Here is a 14,348-nt window from a genome sequence, read left to right on the forward strand (position 1 = left end):
TGTAGTGACAGCGACTGTTCAAATGGCAGCGGTACTAAAATGGCTGACCTGGTGATGGGTGTACCCCAACCCATCACCATTCTGTATAACATTCTGTACCTTTCTGCTTCAGTTTCCTTCCTTCTACAAACCTCCCTTTTTGCTGAATTAGGGAGAGAAATGCTCAAGTCTCACATATATTCAAATTTATTGCATATTATTTTCTTAAGACTTCATACTACAACCTGTTCCCATTGTCTATGGTTCTTATTACCTCATGATGAAGTCAAATTTGATGAAATATGATACATTATGACTTCTGAACAGACTAAAATAAGTCTGATAACTTCCTGCTAATATAATATTTAAGTAATATTCAATCAACTCACTTAATCCTTAAAGGAAGTTTGTGAATCTTGAACTGCTAGATGAAATGTAGTCATCACTCCTAAACTTCTTCCATCAAAAGGGTAATTAACAAACTAAAGGTGTGTTTATACACCTTGCCAGAGGGGGCAGGACTAACTTTGTCTCCACCTAACTTGGCCTGGTAGGTGTGACCCAGCTGAACAAAATCACATGTGAAGCTCTTGTGTTTGTCTGTGAGCTTCTTCTTCCATCCTCACACACACAAACTCCCCAACCTTTTGGTGTCTGCGCTGTGGACACCCCACCCCCAACTTTCTGTCCTGGATCTTTGGAAAAGAACAAGCCTCTCCAAGCCTCTGCTCTGCATCTGACTTGCAAGAAAACATGACAAACTCATCTACCAACATGCGGCTGAAGCTGCCAATTACCTGCTTCATCCTGGAAATCATTCTCATCATCCTCTTTGGTGTTCTGGTGGTGTACGACCACGACACAGACGCAAAGCTGTTTAATAAGAATATGAAAATTAATAACTCCACAGCTGGTGGGCACAGCGGACATGGTTCTGGAACATCTGATGATACTGACTATAGGAATGATTTCTACTACCGCTATCCAAGTAAGTTTTCTGTAGATCAGGTGTCAAAGGGTGTGCCAGTGGATGTTCCAGCAATCCAGTATCAGAATTAGTGGGGAAAAAAATTCATGCAAATTTTGAAAAAATGCTTGAATATTTAAAATCTTCTCAGGGTTGTTATTTTTTTTGTTGTTTTAATGGTGGGGTTGTTTACTTCTTCTAAAACCTCAAATACTAAATAGTATATATATATATATATATATATATATATATATATATATATATATATTTTTTAGATAAGATGAAGGGGGAAGTTTAGCTGCTTATAGACATAGAAAACCATCCAGGTGCTTTTTCTGGAATATTTTGGATATAAAAATAGGATATTTTATTATTTTTTTGTTTGTTTTTGTCAGGTTTTATGGAAACAACATTGGGTAAATTGGATGGCAGAATTTCCCATAGGCTATTGACAGTAATTATTCGAATAACATGGAAGCAATATTTGCATCTCAATGAAAACTACTGTATGTTTCATTGATTGCCTCTGATCTGCACAAATTCATCACATCAGCCAGATATGCCAGTTTTCACACATACTTTGAAACCCTGTGAATTTAGTTTTCCTCTCATACATTGTTTGAAATTCCCAAAACAAATTTAGGACACTGGGTGTGGGGCAAAGTGTTACATTTCATTGCTGGAACCACTTTGTGCTGCTTAGCCAACATGTTGTGGTCTGATTATCATTCTAAAAGGACTGCTTAGGGTCTTAACTGGGCTGTCTGGTCTTAGGCCACACCTTGAAATAATCAGTCATTCCATCTATTCCACAAAATGCTAATATTTTCCTTCAGAATTCCAACCTTATACAACGAACTGGGGTAAACGATGGAATATAACAACTTATATTTTAAAATTCTTACTAATAATTACAAGCAATAACATTTGATACACCAGTGCACTATTTTTTTTAATTTGTGGTAAAACTATCAAAAATGAAAAGTAAATATAAACATATGGGATATGCAAAGTGGGGAGCATGAGGGTACTCTTTTGTGACAGCTATAGTAACTTGTGTCTGTTTACACTATAGTTAGCCAGGTGTGTGACTTTCAGCCAATAATGGAAATATCAGCCAAAAACTTTTGTAAGACATTTTCAGTCTATCTTGTTTGGACTGGAAAAGTGAATCTCAGGTGTTCTTACTCAGCTAACATTTTTCAAGTTGTGGTAGTTCTTGACCATGTGGGAGGAAATAGCGCAAATTTCCTTTCTAATAGCATCCCAAGACTGAACAATAGGGATCAAGCTCTATGTCTGGGTTCAATTTTGTTTTCCACTTCTTGAAATATATAGTAAGACAGTCTACAAAAGGAGTGTTTTTTGTAAATTCATCCATGATTAATTTAATCTACTTACACAGCAAACAGAAAATAGTAAAACAGACAATAATCCATTGCGATAAATTTGTTTGACTTTGTAATGTATCTATTCAATAATATTTTTCAGCTTTTTAGCTTTGTTTTTTTTGGCAGGAAATATTGTCAGAATATCATGTAAAAGTGTTTTATTTCACCTAAAGAAATATTCCTATTTCCAGTCATGCTGTGATGAATTTCTCCAAATGCAAAAGTTTGATCCTCTTTTTTATGTACTAATGCAAAAGAACATAATCAGTATTTCATTCCTAAAGCTCAACTTTAAAACGCAAAAATGATTTATTACTGTTGAGCACACACTGACATGTCCGAGTCTGGGAGGCGTTTACCTTTAGGCATCTCTCTCATTCATGAGGGCGGAGCTTCAAGCTAGAGCAAAGAATGATGGGAATTTTTATAGTAATAACCTTTAACATATTTTCCCAGAAGCAGGTTGCTATAAAATCTCCTCTAACTTCTCCCTTTCAGTCACTGTAATATGGAAGCTTGAAGTCGTTTTGAAGCAACACGTCAGTTGTGACAGTCTAGGAATACCACACCTTTGTTTGATGAATCCAAACTTATCAAAGAGGAAGTACCTCTATTTTTGTTTCATAAAGTTTGCTTTCTCTCATTTTTGGATATATTCAGGAGTGATTCTACCTTAAATCACTTTGACTCCCACTTAGCACCAAAAAGACAAATACAGATTACATTCCTTAAAAAGAGATTTCCTTTGCATTCAATATCTGTTATCACATTAATGCACATTCTGTTTAAATTCCCTTTGTGCTAAAATTTAATTTGAACAAGCCTGACAGAAAACACTTAGTTTTCTGCATAGAAGTCAGTCATTTAACATAACTGACAAGTATTTCATCCTAAATAACAAAGCGAAACAAACAAATGCTGCTAGCTTTACGCAACGTGTCCATCAAACAAATTCTGTATGAATTTCTCTTTACTTTTTGCAGCACTAACACAATATTAGGACACACACAACACAGTTCAAAGACTTAAAGGAACATAAACAGTTTTATGAATTGCCGTGTCACCACAGAAGGTTAAAAAATAAGGCGGACAGTCAGGTCCAACCCACTTTACGGTGTTTAACCTGACACCTTTATTTCACAGAAGTTGGAAATGAAGATCACCTTCACGGCTCAGGGATGTTTGTACAGAGGCTCCATCCGGTATCCGTATCATATGCAGGGAGAAAAGAAAAATGATGATGTACAGTAAACAGAAACAGGTTCAGACTTTTCATGCTCTGCAGTGTGGAACCCCTATACTGTCTGGAAAGTAAATATTTCATAAGAACCAGTTTAACGTCCAGCTTACATCGACCAAAGCAACAACAAAAAAAAAAATCTCTTGGGTGAATTATTATCCCATAATACTTGTACTTTGAGTTACAATGGTTATTTTCATACTTCTGTAAAGAGCTGAACTTGCATATAAAATTGTTGATAATGCGTTTATAATTTAGCCATTTGATCAGTCTAAGACATGAGTACTAAAGTCAAGATGAGATTAACTGAGCCTCTACTACTAAGAGTCCAGGCAGCAAAGTGGAGCAAATGAGAGCTTATGTGGGACCCAATAAGATCTAAAGAGGCGATTAAGAGAAGAACTGAATTAAAAACAAATTTTCTCACAGTGCATTAATGAAGGGCCCAAACCTAGAGACAAATACACCTATCTGCACAAACACCGAAACTGTTCAGAAACTTGTGATCAACTTTGTAAGTTAAGTTTTCCAAGTCTTTCAAAGTTCTTTAATGTTCACATGGTATGTGTAGAATATGAATCAACTGGCATTAGTGGAATAGACAGCTGAGGTTTGTGTTAGCAACATCTCAATGTTTAATAGTAGAGAAAAAAGTTGAATGAGGGGAAATAAATTTATTTTAGCAGACATTTTATTGTGTGTTTTTACAATGTTGTCTGTATCGGTTAAGACCACCCAAACATGCACATTATATGTGTTTTTGCATAAGGTATGTATAACTGTATGTTCTCTAAGTTTCTTTTAGGATCGAAGGTTTGGTATAGTGAAAAACATCACAAACATTTCTCTCTCTGCTGGAACAGTTCACCTGATAGCAGCTGTACACTTATGAAAGATATTGTTGATATCAGTAGTTTCACCCAAACAGGAAGACAAGCTGTTTCAAGCTGCTTACCACTTACAAATAGATACAACAGTTAGTCAAGAGATGCTTTTTTATTTAACCAGTTGCATGCACATGGTTACATGAAAACTTGCCAATAACACTTAGCATTCAGCTACATAAGAACTTCTGATTCTTAATTTGTATTTTCTATGTTAGGTATTTAAGTTGAGATTTTCTCTTATTCAACAGACATGATCAAAACAAAACAGTGAGAAGGAAAGCAAATCTCAATGTTTAAAATTCATATCAGTTGGCGGCGTAGAGCAGTTCTGTGTTCTGACCTTCATATCAACGCTCCTTATTGCGTTGATATGAAGGTTTCCATCTGGGCCTCAGGGAACTGTGTGAATCTAGGCCAAAATACCAACAGGGATGCTGGAAAGAGCTCTGCTTGGTCAAGCCAATTAACAGTTACCATAACGACAGCACTTACAGCACAGAGCAATGTTATGAATGGCAGTTAATGAGCGATGTTCACAAACTGTGTGAATCAGGACAGGAAACAATGTCACTTAACAAGTTGATAGGGTTCATTTTGAAAACGGGTCACCAAGCATTTCTTAGACCCATAAGTGCATTTATTTTCTTCATGGTTTTGCATAATAAGTTATAAGAAATCATATATAGACATTATATATAAATTAAATGAATTACAACCTGCTGTGAGTCATGTAACTGCTCGCAAGTTACAACTAAACCTGATTTTCCAGGGAGGTTTCTAAAGGAGACCTCCCTGGAGGGTTCTAAGAACAACTTCTTAGTTGTTCTTAGAACAACTCCTTTCATCAATATGGCTTAAAGCTCCTGGAATAATTGGTTTGTTTGTGGAAAGAGACTGTTAGTGCTTGTTGAATGAGTTCATCTAGGAGACAACACATTGTTTCACAGCATTGATAAATTAAGCCTGCATGAAGTCATAGTCACGCCTTCAGCAGAGCATACAGGACCACGTTTTCAAAAGAAACAAATTAACATCTATCATAACGTATATCTAACAAAGCAGCTGCTGCACATGACCTCCTTGACCATTTGCTGTTTTCTGCAGGTTTCCAGGATGTGCATGTAATGATTTTCATCGGCTTTGGTTTCCTCATGACCTTCCTTCAGCGCTACGGCTTCAGCAGTGTGGGCTTCAACTTCCTCATCGCAGCCCTGTCCCTGCAGTGGGCCACTCTCATGCAGGGCTTCTTCCATGGACTGCATGAGGATGGGAAAATTCACATTGGAGTGGAAAGGTGCAAAATGAAATACAGTATGAATACTATCATTATTTAAAATTACTCCTCTTATATCCTTTTTTACAATATTCTTCCTTCATTCTTACATTAGAGAGCATCACCTTCTATTCAATTGACACTAACTGTACTTGTTCCTCTAAAGTACACAATAATGAAAAATGCATTTTCTTAACCCTAACATTGTCTCATTGTGAATAGTGACAATAGTGCTTTAACATTACATTTTCATGTTTTAAGTACACCTCTTAATTACCAGAATCTGGTCATTTTGAGAGTTTAGCACAGAACAGATAGTGTCACATCCCATAAAAGCTGCAGCATTTAAAAATTAGTTATTTATTAGCTTTGAAAAAAAAAATTAAGGCTGTTTCTGACTTTAGTCCTGTTTCCATACCAAGCTGTTAACCTCCTTTTTTCTGTTTGCAGTATGATCAATGCTGACTTCTGCACCGGCTCTGTGCTGATCTCGTTTGGAGCAGTTTTGGGAAAAACCAGCCCCCTCCAGCTGTTGATTATGGCAGTTTTCGAGGTCACACTGTTTGCCGTCAATGAATACATCTTGCTCAGCATTTTAGGAGTGAGTCACCATAAATCAAACTACTGAAGACTTGTATTAATGACTTATGAACAGCTTCTATTTTCTCCGCTGACACACTCGAAGCTTTGAACCATCCTGTGAACCATGTTTCAGACTAGAGATGCTGGAGGCTCCATGACCATCCACACCTTCGGAGCGTACTTTGGCTTGATGGTGACGCGAATCTTGTACCGCCCCAGACTGGAGCAGAGCAAACACAAGAACTCGTCTGTCTACCACTCTGACTTGTTTGCGATGATAGGTAATTTCTGTGAAAGAACAAACTTCTACAGGAACTGTTTTCGTAGTAAACTACACCCAGACCCATAATGTTGCAACATGGTTTATGAATACGAGCTGTGTGAGACACCAATGATTGAGTCAGAGTAAATACATCTTGTGGTTTACCCTCTTTTTTTTCATGAATTACAAAGAACACGAAGTTACTTTGTGTGTTGTAACAGGTAACTGTTCTGTGACTTTTAGTATCTTTCAAAAGTATTTGTATCCCTTGAATCCTCTGAAGCAAAAGGAAAATTAGGTGTTGAATTTTTTTCAAAATAAAAAAGTGTGGCAGGAATTTGTTTTCAACCCCCTTTACCTTCAAAATAAGAAATAAAATCCATCTTATTTCAGGGTGGGAACTATAAACACCCAGAAAATGTAATCGAATGGTTTACATAATGGCTTATTGATGTGCTTGGATTGCCCAGAAGAAGCTAAGACCTATATATTCAATGACCAATCTGAAGTATTATTTAGAATATTCATTTGAAGATGCAATCAATCAATCAATCAAATTTTATTTGTATAGCACATTTCAGCAGCAAGGCATTTCAAAGTACTTTACATCATATCAAACACAGAAACACAAAGTCATCAAGTGGGGAGTTCTTGCTTTTGCATCCATTAAAGGTTTACATGGAACTAAATGCACATATAAACAGGCACGTTATACACTAAGCTGTATCTGCAGTACCAGTGCTTATTTTCAGCTTGTTAAAATTTTTTAAATCTTTCATTTCACAACTGTGCACTGGCTAGAATATATAATGTAGAGAACTTCATGGGTTATACTTTGGTAAGCCACAGAGACATTTTAAAGTCTAGTTTTCAATTTCCTTGCACTGCTGCTACATTTAAAGTCTATCTTTACCTTCAATGTAAATACAGGTACCATTTATCTGTGGATGTTCTGGCCCAGCTTCAACTCTGCCGTCACAGCACATGGAGACCCCCAGCACCGCACAGCCATGAACACTTACTACTCTCTGGCAGCCTGCACTCTGTCAACGTACGCCATGTCTTCCCTCACAGCTCACGATGGAAAGCTGGACATGGTAATAATGCATGATTACCATTTCTATTTTCAACTCTTTGTTTACTAGAAAATCAGATGAAAGTCTTGATGAGAATGTTGTCTCTCATTCATCCATACTGTATTTGCAGAAGAGTTTTCTAACTAAAAAAGTAATAAAGCAAATAAAATAGTGCCATAAAAGCACTGAGACAAAAGGAAACAGAAGAAAGATGTTCTATCGTAACTTGTTCTTCTGGCGCTTATCAGAGTTTAGAACACATGACTGTTACTCAATACCTGAGAGCCAATGAACGAATGGACTGCAGGTGCACACCTCCTCAAAAAATGTTGATTGGGTCTCAGCCAAATGGCTGATCAGATATCCACTTTCCAACCATTTGGCAGCTGGATATCTGATCAAGTATCTTGATCAGATATCCAGGATGAGGTCCAAGATGAGGTTGTAACTCATCACAAGATCAATTCTCTACAATGATGGTTATCAAGTATGAGATGAAATTAATTAGATAGGCAGCTTGTTTCTAACATGTCTCAGTCACTTGGTTGTTGAAAACAAATCAAGTCAATTTTATCTGTAAAGCACATTTCAGCAGCAAGGCAGTTCAAAGTGCTTTGTATAGATAAACACCATCATCAAGCAAATATACATCAAATATATCCATCATGTTCCAGTTATTGTGACTCTAAGGCAACTCTACTCAAGTGGGTTTTTAACCATGATTTAAAAACAAGGAAATTAAATGTATTCTTAATGGACCTTACCAGAGGGGCCGCGTTTCATTGGCTGATGCCCATTCTACGTGGTCACGTGCGTGGCCGTCTCACAAACACACTTAGCTTCCCGTTAGCTAAGTACAGCATAATGGCAGAACTGATACAACCTCTACACCTTGAAGCCTGTCTGCTACACAGTCTTACGTTAGCTAAACAGATCAATATGCAATGTGTCTGTATCTGACATACACTAAAGATTTTATTTTAGCAGAAAAGGCTTTGGACTAAACTGTTACTCGTGTTAGCCGCTCTAGCTAGCACCAAGTACAGCTAGTCAATCAACCATGGCTGTGTTCAGGGAAGCGCTGATTAATAATCGAGAAATAAATATCAAGCCTGGAAACTTGATATCGTAACGGACTGAATGTTATGTTTTTAACATAATCTTTGCTCGGCTTGCGGGGCGCAGGCGGTTGCCATGGTAACAGGTGTGCTTAAACTACAAAGAGAGAGAGTAAAAAGGTAGGAGTGGTTTTGAGTTGGTCACCTGTTCCGGTTATTTTACCTTTGTTTACCTTTGCTGTGGCGCATTACAGCCGCTGTAGTTTCTAAACGTTGGACTAGTAATTACCTTGTTCGTTTGAGTTTACGTCATTCACAACAAACATCAAACGGCACAAATATATTTCATACACAGCAAATGGCTTCTTCCGTGGTAATTATGTGAAATTAAATTAATTATATCCCAGCTTCAGAAGATTTGCCTTTACCTTTACAGAGCTCTTTGGTTCCTCCTATCAGTCTGTAGCTTCTCATATTGACGTCATCAAACCAAAGTTCAGATCTACCATAACTGACTGACACCTGCTGGCCTCAGGTTTGGAACCAGCTTGTGACTGAGAAACCAGTAACCTCCTCCCAGATGATGACATGAACTTGTTAGTTCCTCTGTTCATTGTAGCAGCTGATATATTGTGAAAATCCGGTAGAAATGATGCACTAATCGAGTCATGTTTACATGGAAACAAGGCGCTGCTAGGCGTTGTTTGTGAGACTCGCGGTCACGTGGGTAGGTTGTGGGCGGAGCTTGGTAAGGTCCATTCATCATATCCAATAATTTGTCTTCAGAGTTGTTATGGAAAACAATACTGTGGGCAGAAAGGGTCTCCAGTAACAGTCAGTCTTGCAATGAATCTGGAGGAGCCTCTGACTGAAGGCTGTTAGCGACAGTTCAGTATCTAGAGACCGAGATGACATTAACATGTCCTGAATGACATCATCAGTTGTTGGCAAGCTCTTCTTATGCACCTTGTTTACTTTTGGCCTCAAACTTTAATCTTTTTTTTTTTGGTTGTGTCAAGTCTGGCATTTTTGACATAGGTCAGTTAGAAAAGGCCTTTTTATAATCAAGAAAACAATTGTATATTTGCTACAATAGGCACCATGCACCATAGGTTTCAGACAATGCATCATCATCCAAATCTGGTAGTTCACTTTGCTTTTTGGGAAGCTTGTTTTGTATCAAAAAGGTGTTAAAATTACAAATCTACTTCGGAAAATAGAAAGACAAGCATTCTATTAGTTTCCCAGTACTTCTAGGGGTTCTGGATTGAAAACAAGATTCTTTGTTAAAAACATGGAGACAATCAAAATGTTTTTTGATCTTTGCTGCTGCCAACTCAGTACTTTGCTACTCAGCTCTGGTATATCTATTTTTTTCTTTGACCTCAGCATGTGTTTTGTCTCCATGTTTAGGTGCACATTCAAAATGCCGCCCTGGCTGGAGGAGTCGCAGCAGGAACAGCTGGTGAAATGATGCTCACACCTTTTGGCTCCATGATCGTTGGGTTTTTGGCAGGAATCATCTCTGTCCTTGGCTTTAAGTACCTCTCGGTAAGAATAAATTATGATGTTATGTTTACAAACCAATTCTTATTTCCAAGACACATGTGAAGGACCTTCTATCAAAGTTTTGAATAAACTTCATTTAAATTTCACGTTGTGTCAATTCTTACATGGTTCATTCTACAAATGTCGTTTACTTACCATCAGCCCATCTTGGAGGCGAAGCTAAAGATCCAGGACACCTGTGGGGTTCACAATCTGCACGGCATGCCCGGCATCCTGGGGGCCATTGTTGGGGCTGTCACTGCTGCCGTCGTCCCGAAGGAAGTATATGGAAATGGGTAAACAATTATTCTTTGCTTTCCCTGATGCAACAATAAATTCAATATTTATACTTTTTTTTATTCAATCAGTGCTAGATTAAATTTCTCTTTGGCTCTATTTCTTTATTTGAACAATCCGCTAACATGTTTTTGTTTTTCTGTGGTTGTAAGTTTGGAAAAGGTTTTTCCTGATGTGGCGAGTGGAGAAAGAGAGACATCTTTTCAGGCCGGCATACAAGCCATTTCTCTTGCAATCACGCTGGCTATTGCCATTTTTGGAGGACTCATTGTTGGTAAGTAGATGCAAAACCAGTGGCTACTAAACCAGTTCAAGGACATCCAGTAATAAAGAAAACTTAAAAGAACCCAAATTATTTGATACTTTTAAGAAGGTGCTTCAAGAGGGGAACAAGCTCTTTCTGAATCTGATTTTGTTGATTTTACTTTTTAAGTCTTAAGAAATTCAAATTTTTTTTTTCCCCTCCAGGGGGTCTTTTGTGGGATCTAGTGTCCCTTATATGAAAGTAGGCTGACAGGAAAGGGGGAAGGAGAGGGAGGAAGACAAGTGGCAAATATCTCCGGGTCTGGGAATCAAACCCGCGATGGCCGCGTCGAGGACTCAAGGCCTCCAAACGTGGGTCGCGCTATCCCCTACGCCACCACAGCATGCCCAAATTCAACATATTTAATGTGAAATCAATGTGCAGAAAGAAACTTGTTGTCAACTAATATATGCATTATGGGGAACAAATGAAAGTGCAAGTCTGCATATGTGACTTTTAAAAATAAATCTCAGGATTTCATCACCTGGAATACAAACTTTGTTTGGAACTTGATAGCTAACTTTTTTTTTTTAAATATTATCATACATCAAAACATATTCTGATTAATATTAACACCTGCCCAGAACTGAAGTAACATATCTTTCCCTTCCTCTCAGGTTTCATTTTGAAGCTGCCGGTGCTTGGAGCTCCTCGTGACAATGCCTGCTATGAGGACAGCGTCTACTGGGAGGTCAGTTTGATAAAACAAGACAGTTGGAGTCAAACTGTGTAAAATATACAATATATAGAGGAATATCCATTGGTAAATTTGTGAAGAAGTATTTACATGACTTTTGTTTATTTAAATAAATACCCTTTAATTCTTGGCTGATTCTAAATTAAAATTTTATTTTCAGAAAAACTTTAATCATGATGTTATGCAGTAGGAATTATGGCATAAAATTATGCCATAATTCCTACTTCATGATGATCCATATTAAATATTAATATGGATTAAAGATAGTATCGTGAAATTGCTGACATTCATTGCGATAATGATAAAGTGGTGTTAAGTTTTTTTTAAAAAGGTATCTTTATATTTTATCTTATGTCAACATATCTGTCGCTCCATATGGCCAAAGTCTAACAAACAAAAATATTGCTTTAACAATAAAACTTTTCAAATAGGCTACTGGTCACCAGTTACGTATAGTAGTGCGATTGCACTGCTAGCCGTAAAATTTAACTGCATTGTCATATTTTCAAATATATTGATTTGATTCTTTTATAAAACCTGTATATGAAAGTAACAACCCCAGCCATGGTTTCAGTTTTGGAGTTTTAATAACATCGTCAATAAAGTTAATCTTTGTCCTGATAAATGTGATTTTCTTTCAACACAGTAACGATAAATGATACAATAACTTCCCATCCCTGATATTCAGCAATTATTCTGCCAAGTATGGACAGAGTCAGTCAGAAAGACATTTTCAATCACATTGTTGCTTATCAAGCTAAAATATCAAATAATTCAAGGAAATCTAACACTAATTTATAAGATGAAGATATTTGATATAAGAAAAAAAAAAAAAAAAAAGTTCAGTTATTATTTTGTTCCATTAGAATTACACAAAAAGTGATTTCTGTGTAATTCTACACAAAATTACACAAAGCCTTGAATGCAAGGCTTGAATGCATTCAAGCCTTGAATGCCTTGAATCAGCATTCAAGGCTGATTTTCAGTGCAATCATTAGTTTTTTGTAAAGTTTTTGTTTTTAGTGTTACAAACTCTGAGGAACATGTTTTAGATGTTTTGGGTCCGATTATGTATGATATTTGACCACCAGGGGGAGCAAATTCACCATAGCAGAAGTCCAAAATTCTTGCTGAATTAGGAGACATTTGTTGCTTTGTTTTACTATAATTTTATGTCGTTTTATTTCCTGGATGCAGATTTATAAATCAGTATTTTCTAGAAGTAGCTATTTAAATCTGTTCTATGATTTTATTGCCAAGAAGAGAAAACATTGTCAGTTAACATTTTATTATTTGTTGTTAGTTTTATATGTGTCTATTCTTATTGTGTAGTAAAACATTGTCAATGTAAAAAATGAAAAGAAATTAATGTCAAAGTGCAACAAGATGAGAAAAATCTATTTTCAGCACTTAAGTCTGGAATACTTGCAGATTTTCATAAAATAGATGATGCACATTATTATGAAGCAAGGTGAGAGAGCTACTAATGTTCCATTTTCAGTAATTCTAAAGTTTTATAATTTTTTATTCTCAGGTACCAGGTGAAGAGCATCATGAGGAAGAGCTGAATGCTGTGAGGACTGAAGAAACTGAGCATATCAACAGTTAGACACACAGAACCAATCTGAGGTTTGAACAGCACTTGAAAGCCTACAGGCTACAAAATACTCTTTATATTCATGCCAGCTGCCAAACAGTTTATACATTTGAAACGTTATCTGTTTTTCAAGCCAATAGAACAGAAATGAATGAGTAAAACCACTAGAGGTCAATCTAGAGCTTTGTCTGTGAATACGCTGCACTGATAAAGGATGTTTCCATTTATTAAAAACCGCTTTGTTGTTGTCCATCAAACACAAATGTGAAATAATTACATATTTTTACAGTAAGATTAAACCAAAGAGACACTTAAAACCAGATAAATTAATTTAGCTGAATTCCTTTAGTCAAGATTAGATCATTTTAACAGGATTTATTTTAAAGTAACTATATGTTCTTTTAATTACAGAAAAGATTTCATGCTGTGAGGTATCGATGTTTTACTGTACATTACATTTGATCCCATTAACTTTAGAATTGTATACAGTTTTGCCTCATATTAAACCATGCCAGTCTCATTGTTACTTATGTACACTTTCATATTTGTATGGTAATCTTCTAATTGATTTCCAAATTGACTTAAACCTACAGGAAAATTTATGTTTGTTACATTCACTGTATTTATAAGAGCAGACAGACTTTTAAGTACAGTTTTGAATAGTTTTGGGCTAAAAATAAAGTTTTCAAAGAGTGTTTTGTGTCATGTGGTATTTATAATCTAGCAGAAATATATCAGAAAACATTGGAAGTTCAGGAATTTTACCCATTAAGAATCATTGCAACCTAACAATAGTGTAACCAACTATAAGACTCACAGAAAGAACTTTGCATTTTGTCCTTCTTTTGAATTGAAGATCAGCTTTCAGTGGACACCTGGTTTAAACCCATCAGTGATTTACAAACTACAATTTTTGAAAAAATGAAATAAAATCAGGACTGTTTCCACTGTTTACGTTCAGCCATGTCACAAAAAATATTTTCCATCTGCAGATACTGAACAATTACAATATTTTTCCTCCAGTTATTATTATGCAACAACTCTCTGAGAAGTTGAACTTTTCCACTACAATCTGATTCCCTCAACACTGAGCTCAACTGGTTATAGTTTTGTCTTTCAAGCGTAATGCTAATAAATTGATGTAGCTACAAGGCACATCTGTTAATCCAGATATACCAAAATAATAACTT

At 36.4% G+C, this 14,348-nt stretch overlaps 1 protein-coding gene across 1 annotated transcript; it reads left to right on the forward strand.

Moving 5' to 3' along the window:
• The first annotated feature begins 565 nt into the window (after positions 1-565).
• rhbg (Rh family B glycoprotein) lies at positions 566-13,853 on the forward strand. The gene is made up of 10 exons (XM_028013468.1): positions 566-967; positions 5,569-5,758; positions 6,188-6,338; positions 6,453-6,600; positions 7,512-7,678; positions 10,129-10,266; positions 10,426-10,559; positions 10,713-10,834; positions 11,482-11,555; positions 13,096-13,853. Exons 1-10 carry the CDS (start codon positions 733-735, stop codon positions 13,168-13,170), a joined length of 1,434 nt encoding a protein of 477 aa, XP_027869269.1. The 5' UTR covers positions 566-732; the 3' UTR covers positions 13,171-13,853.
• Positions 13,854-14,348: the final 495 nt, after the last annotated feature.

This window comes from Xiphophorus couchianus, chromosome 3 (assembly GCF_001444195.1).
Source record: "Xiphophorus couchianus chromosome 3, X_couchianus-1.0, whole genome shotgun sequence".
NCBI lineage: Eukaryota > Metazoa > Chordata > Actinopteri > Cyprinodontiformes > Poeciliidae > Xiphophorus > Xiphophorus couchianus.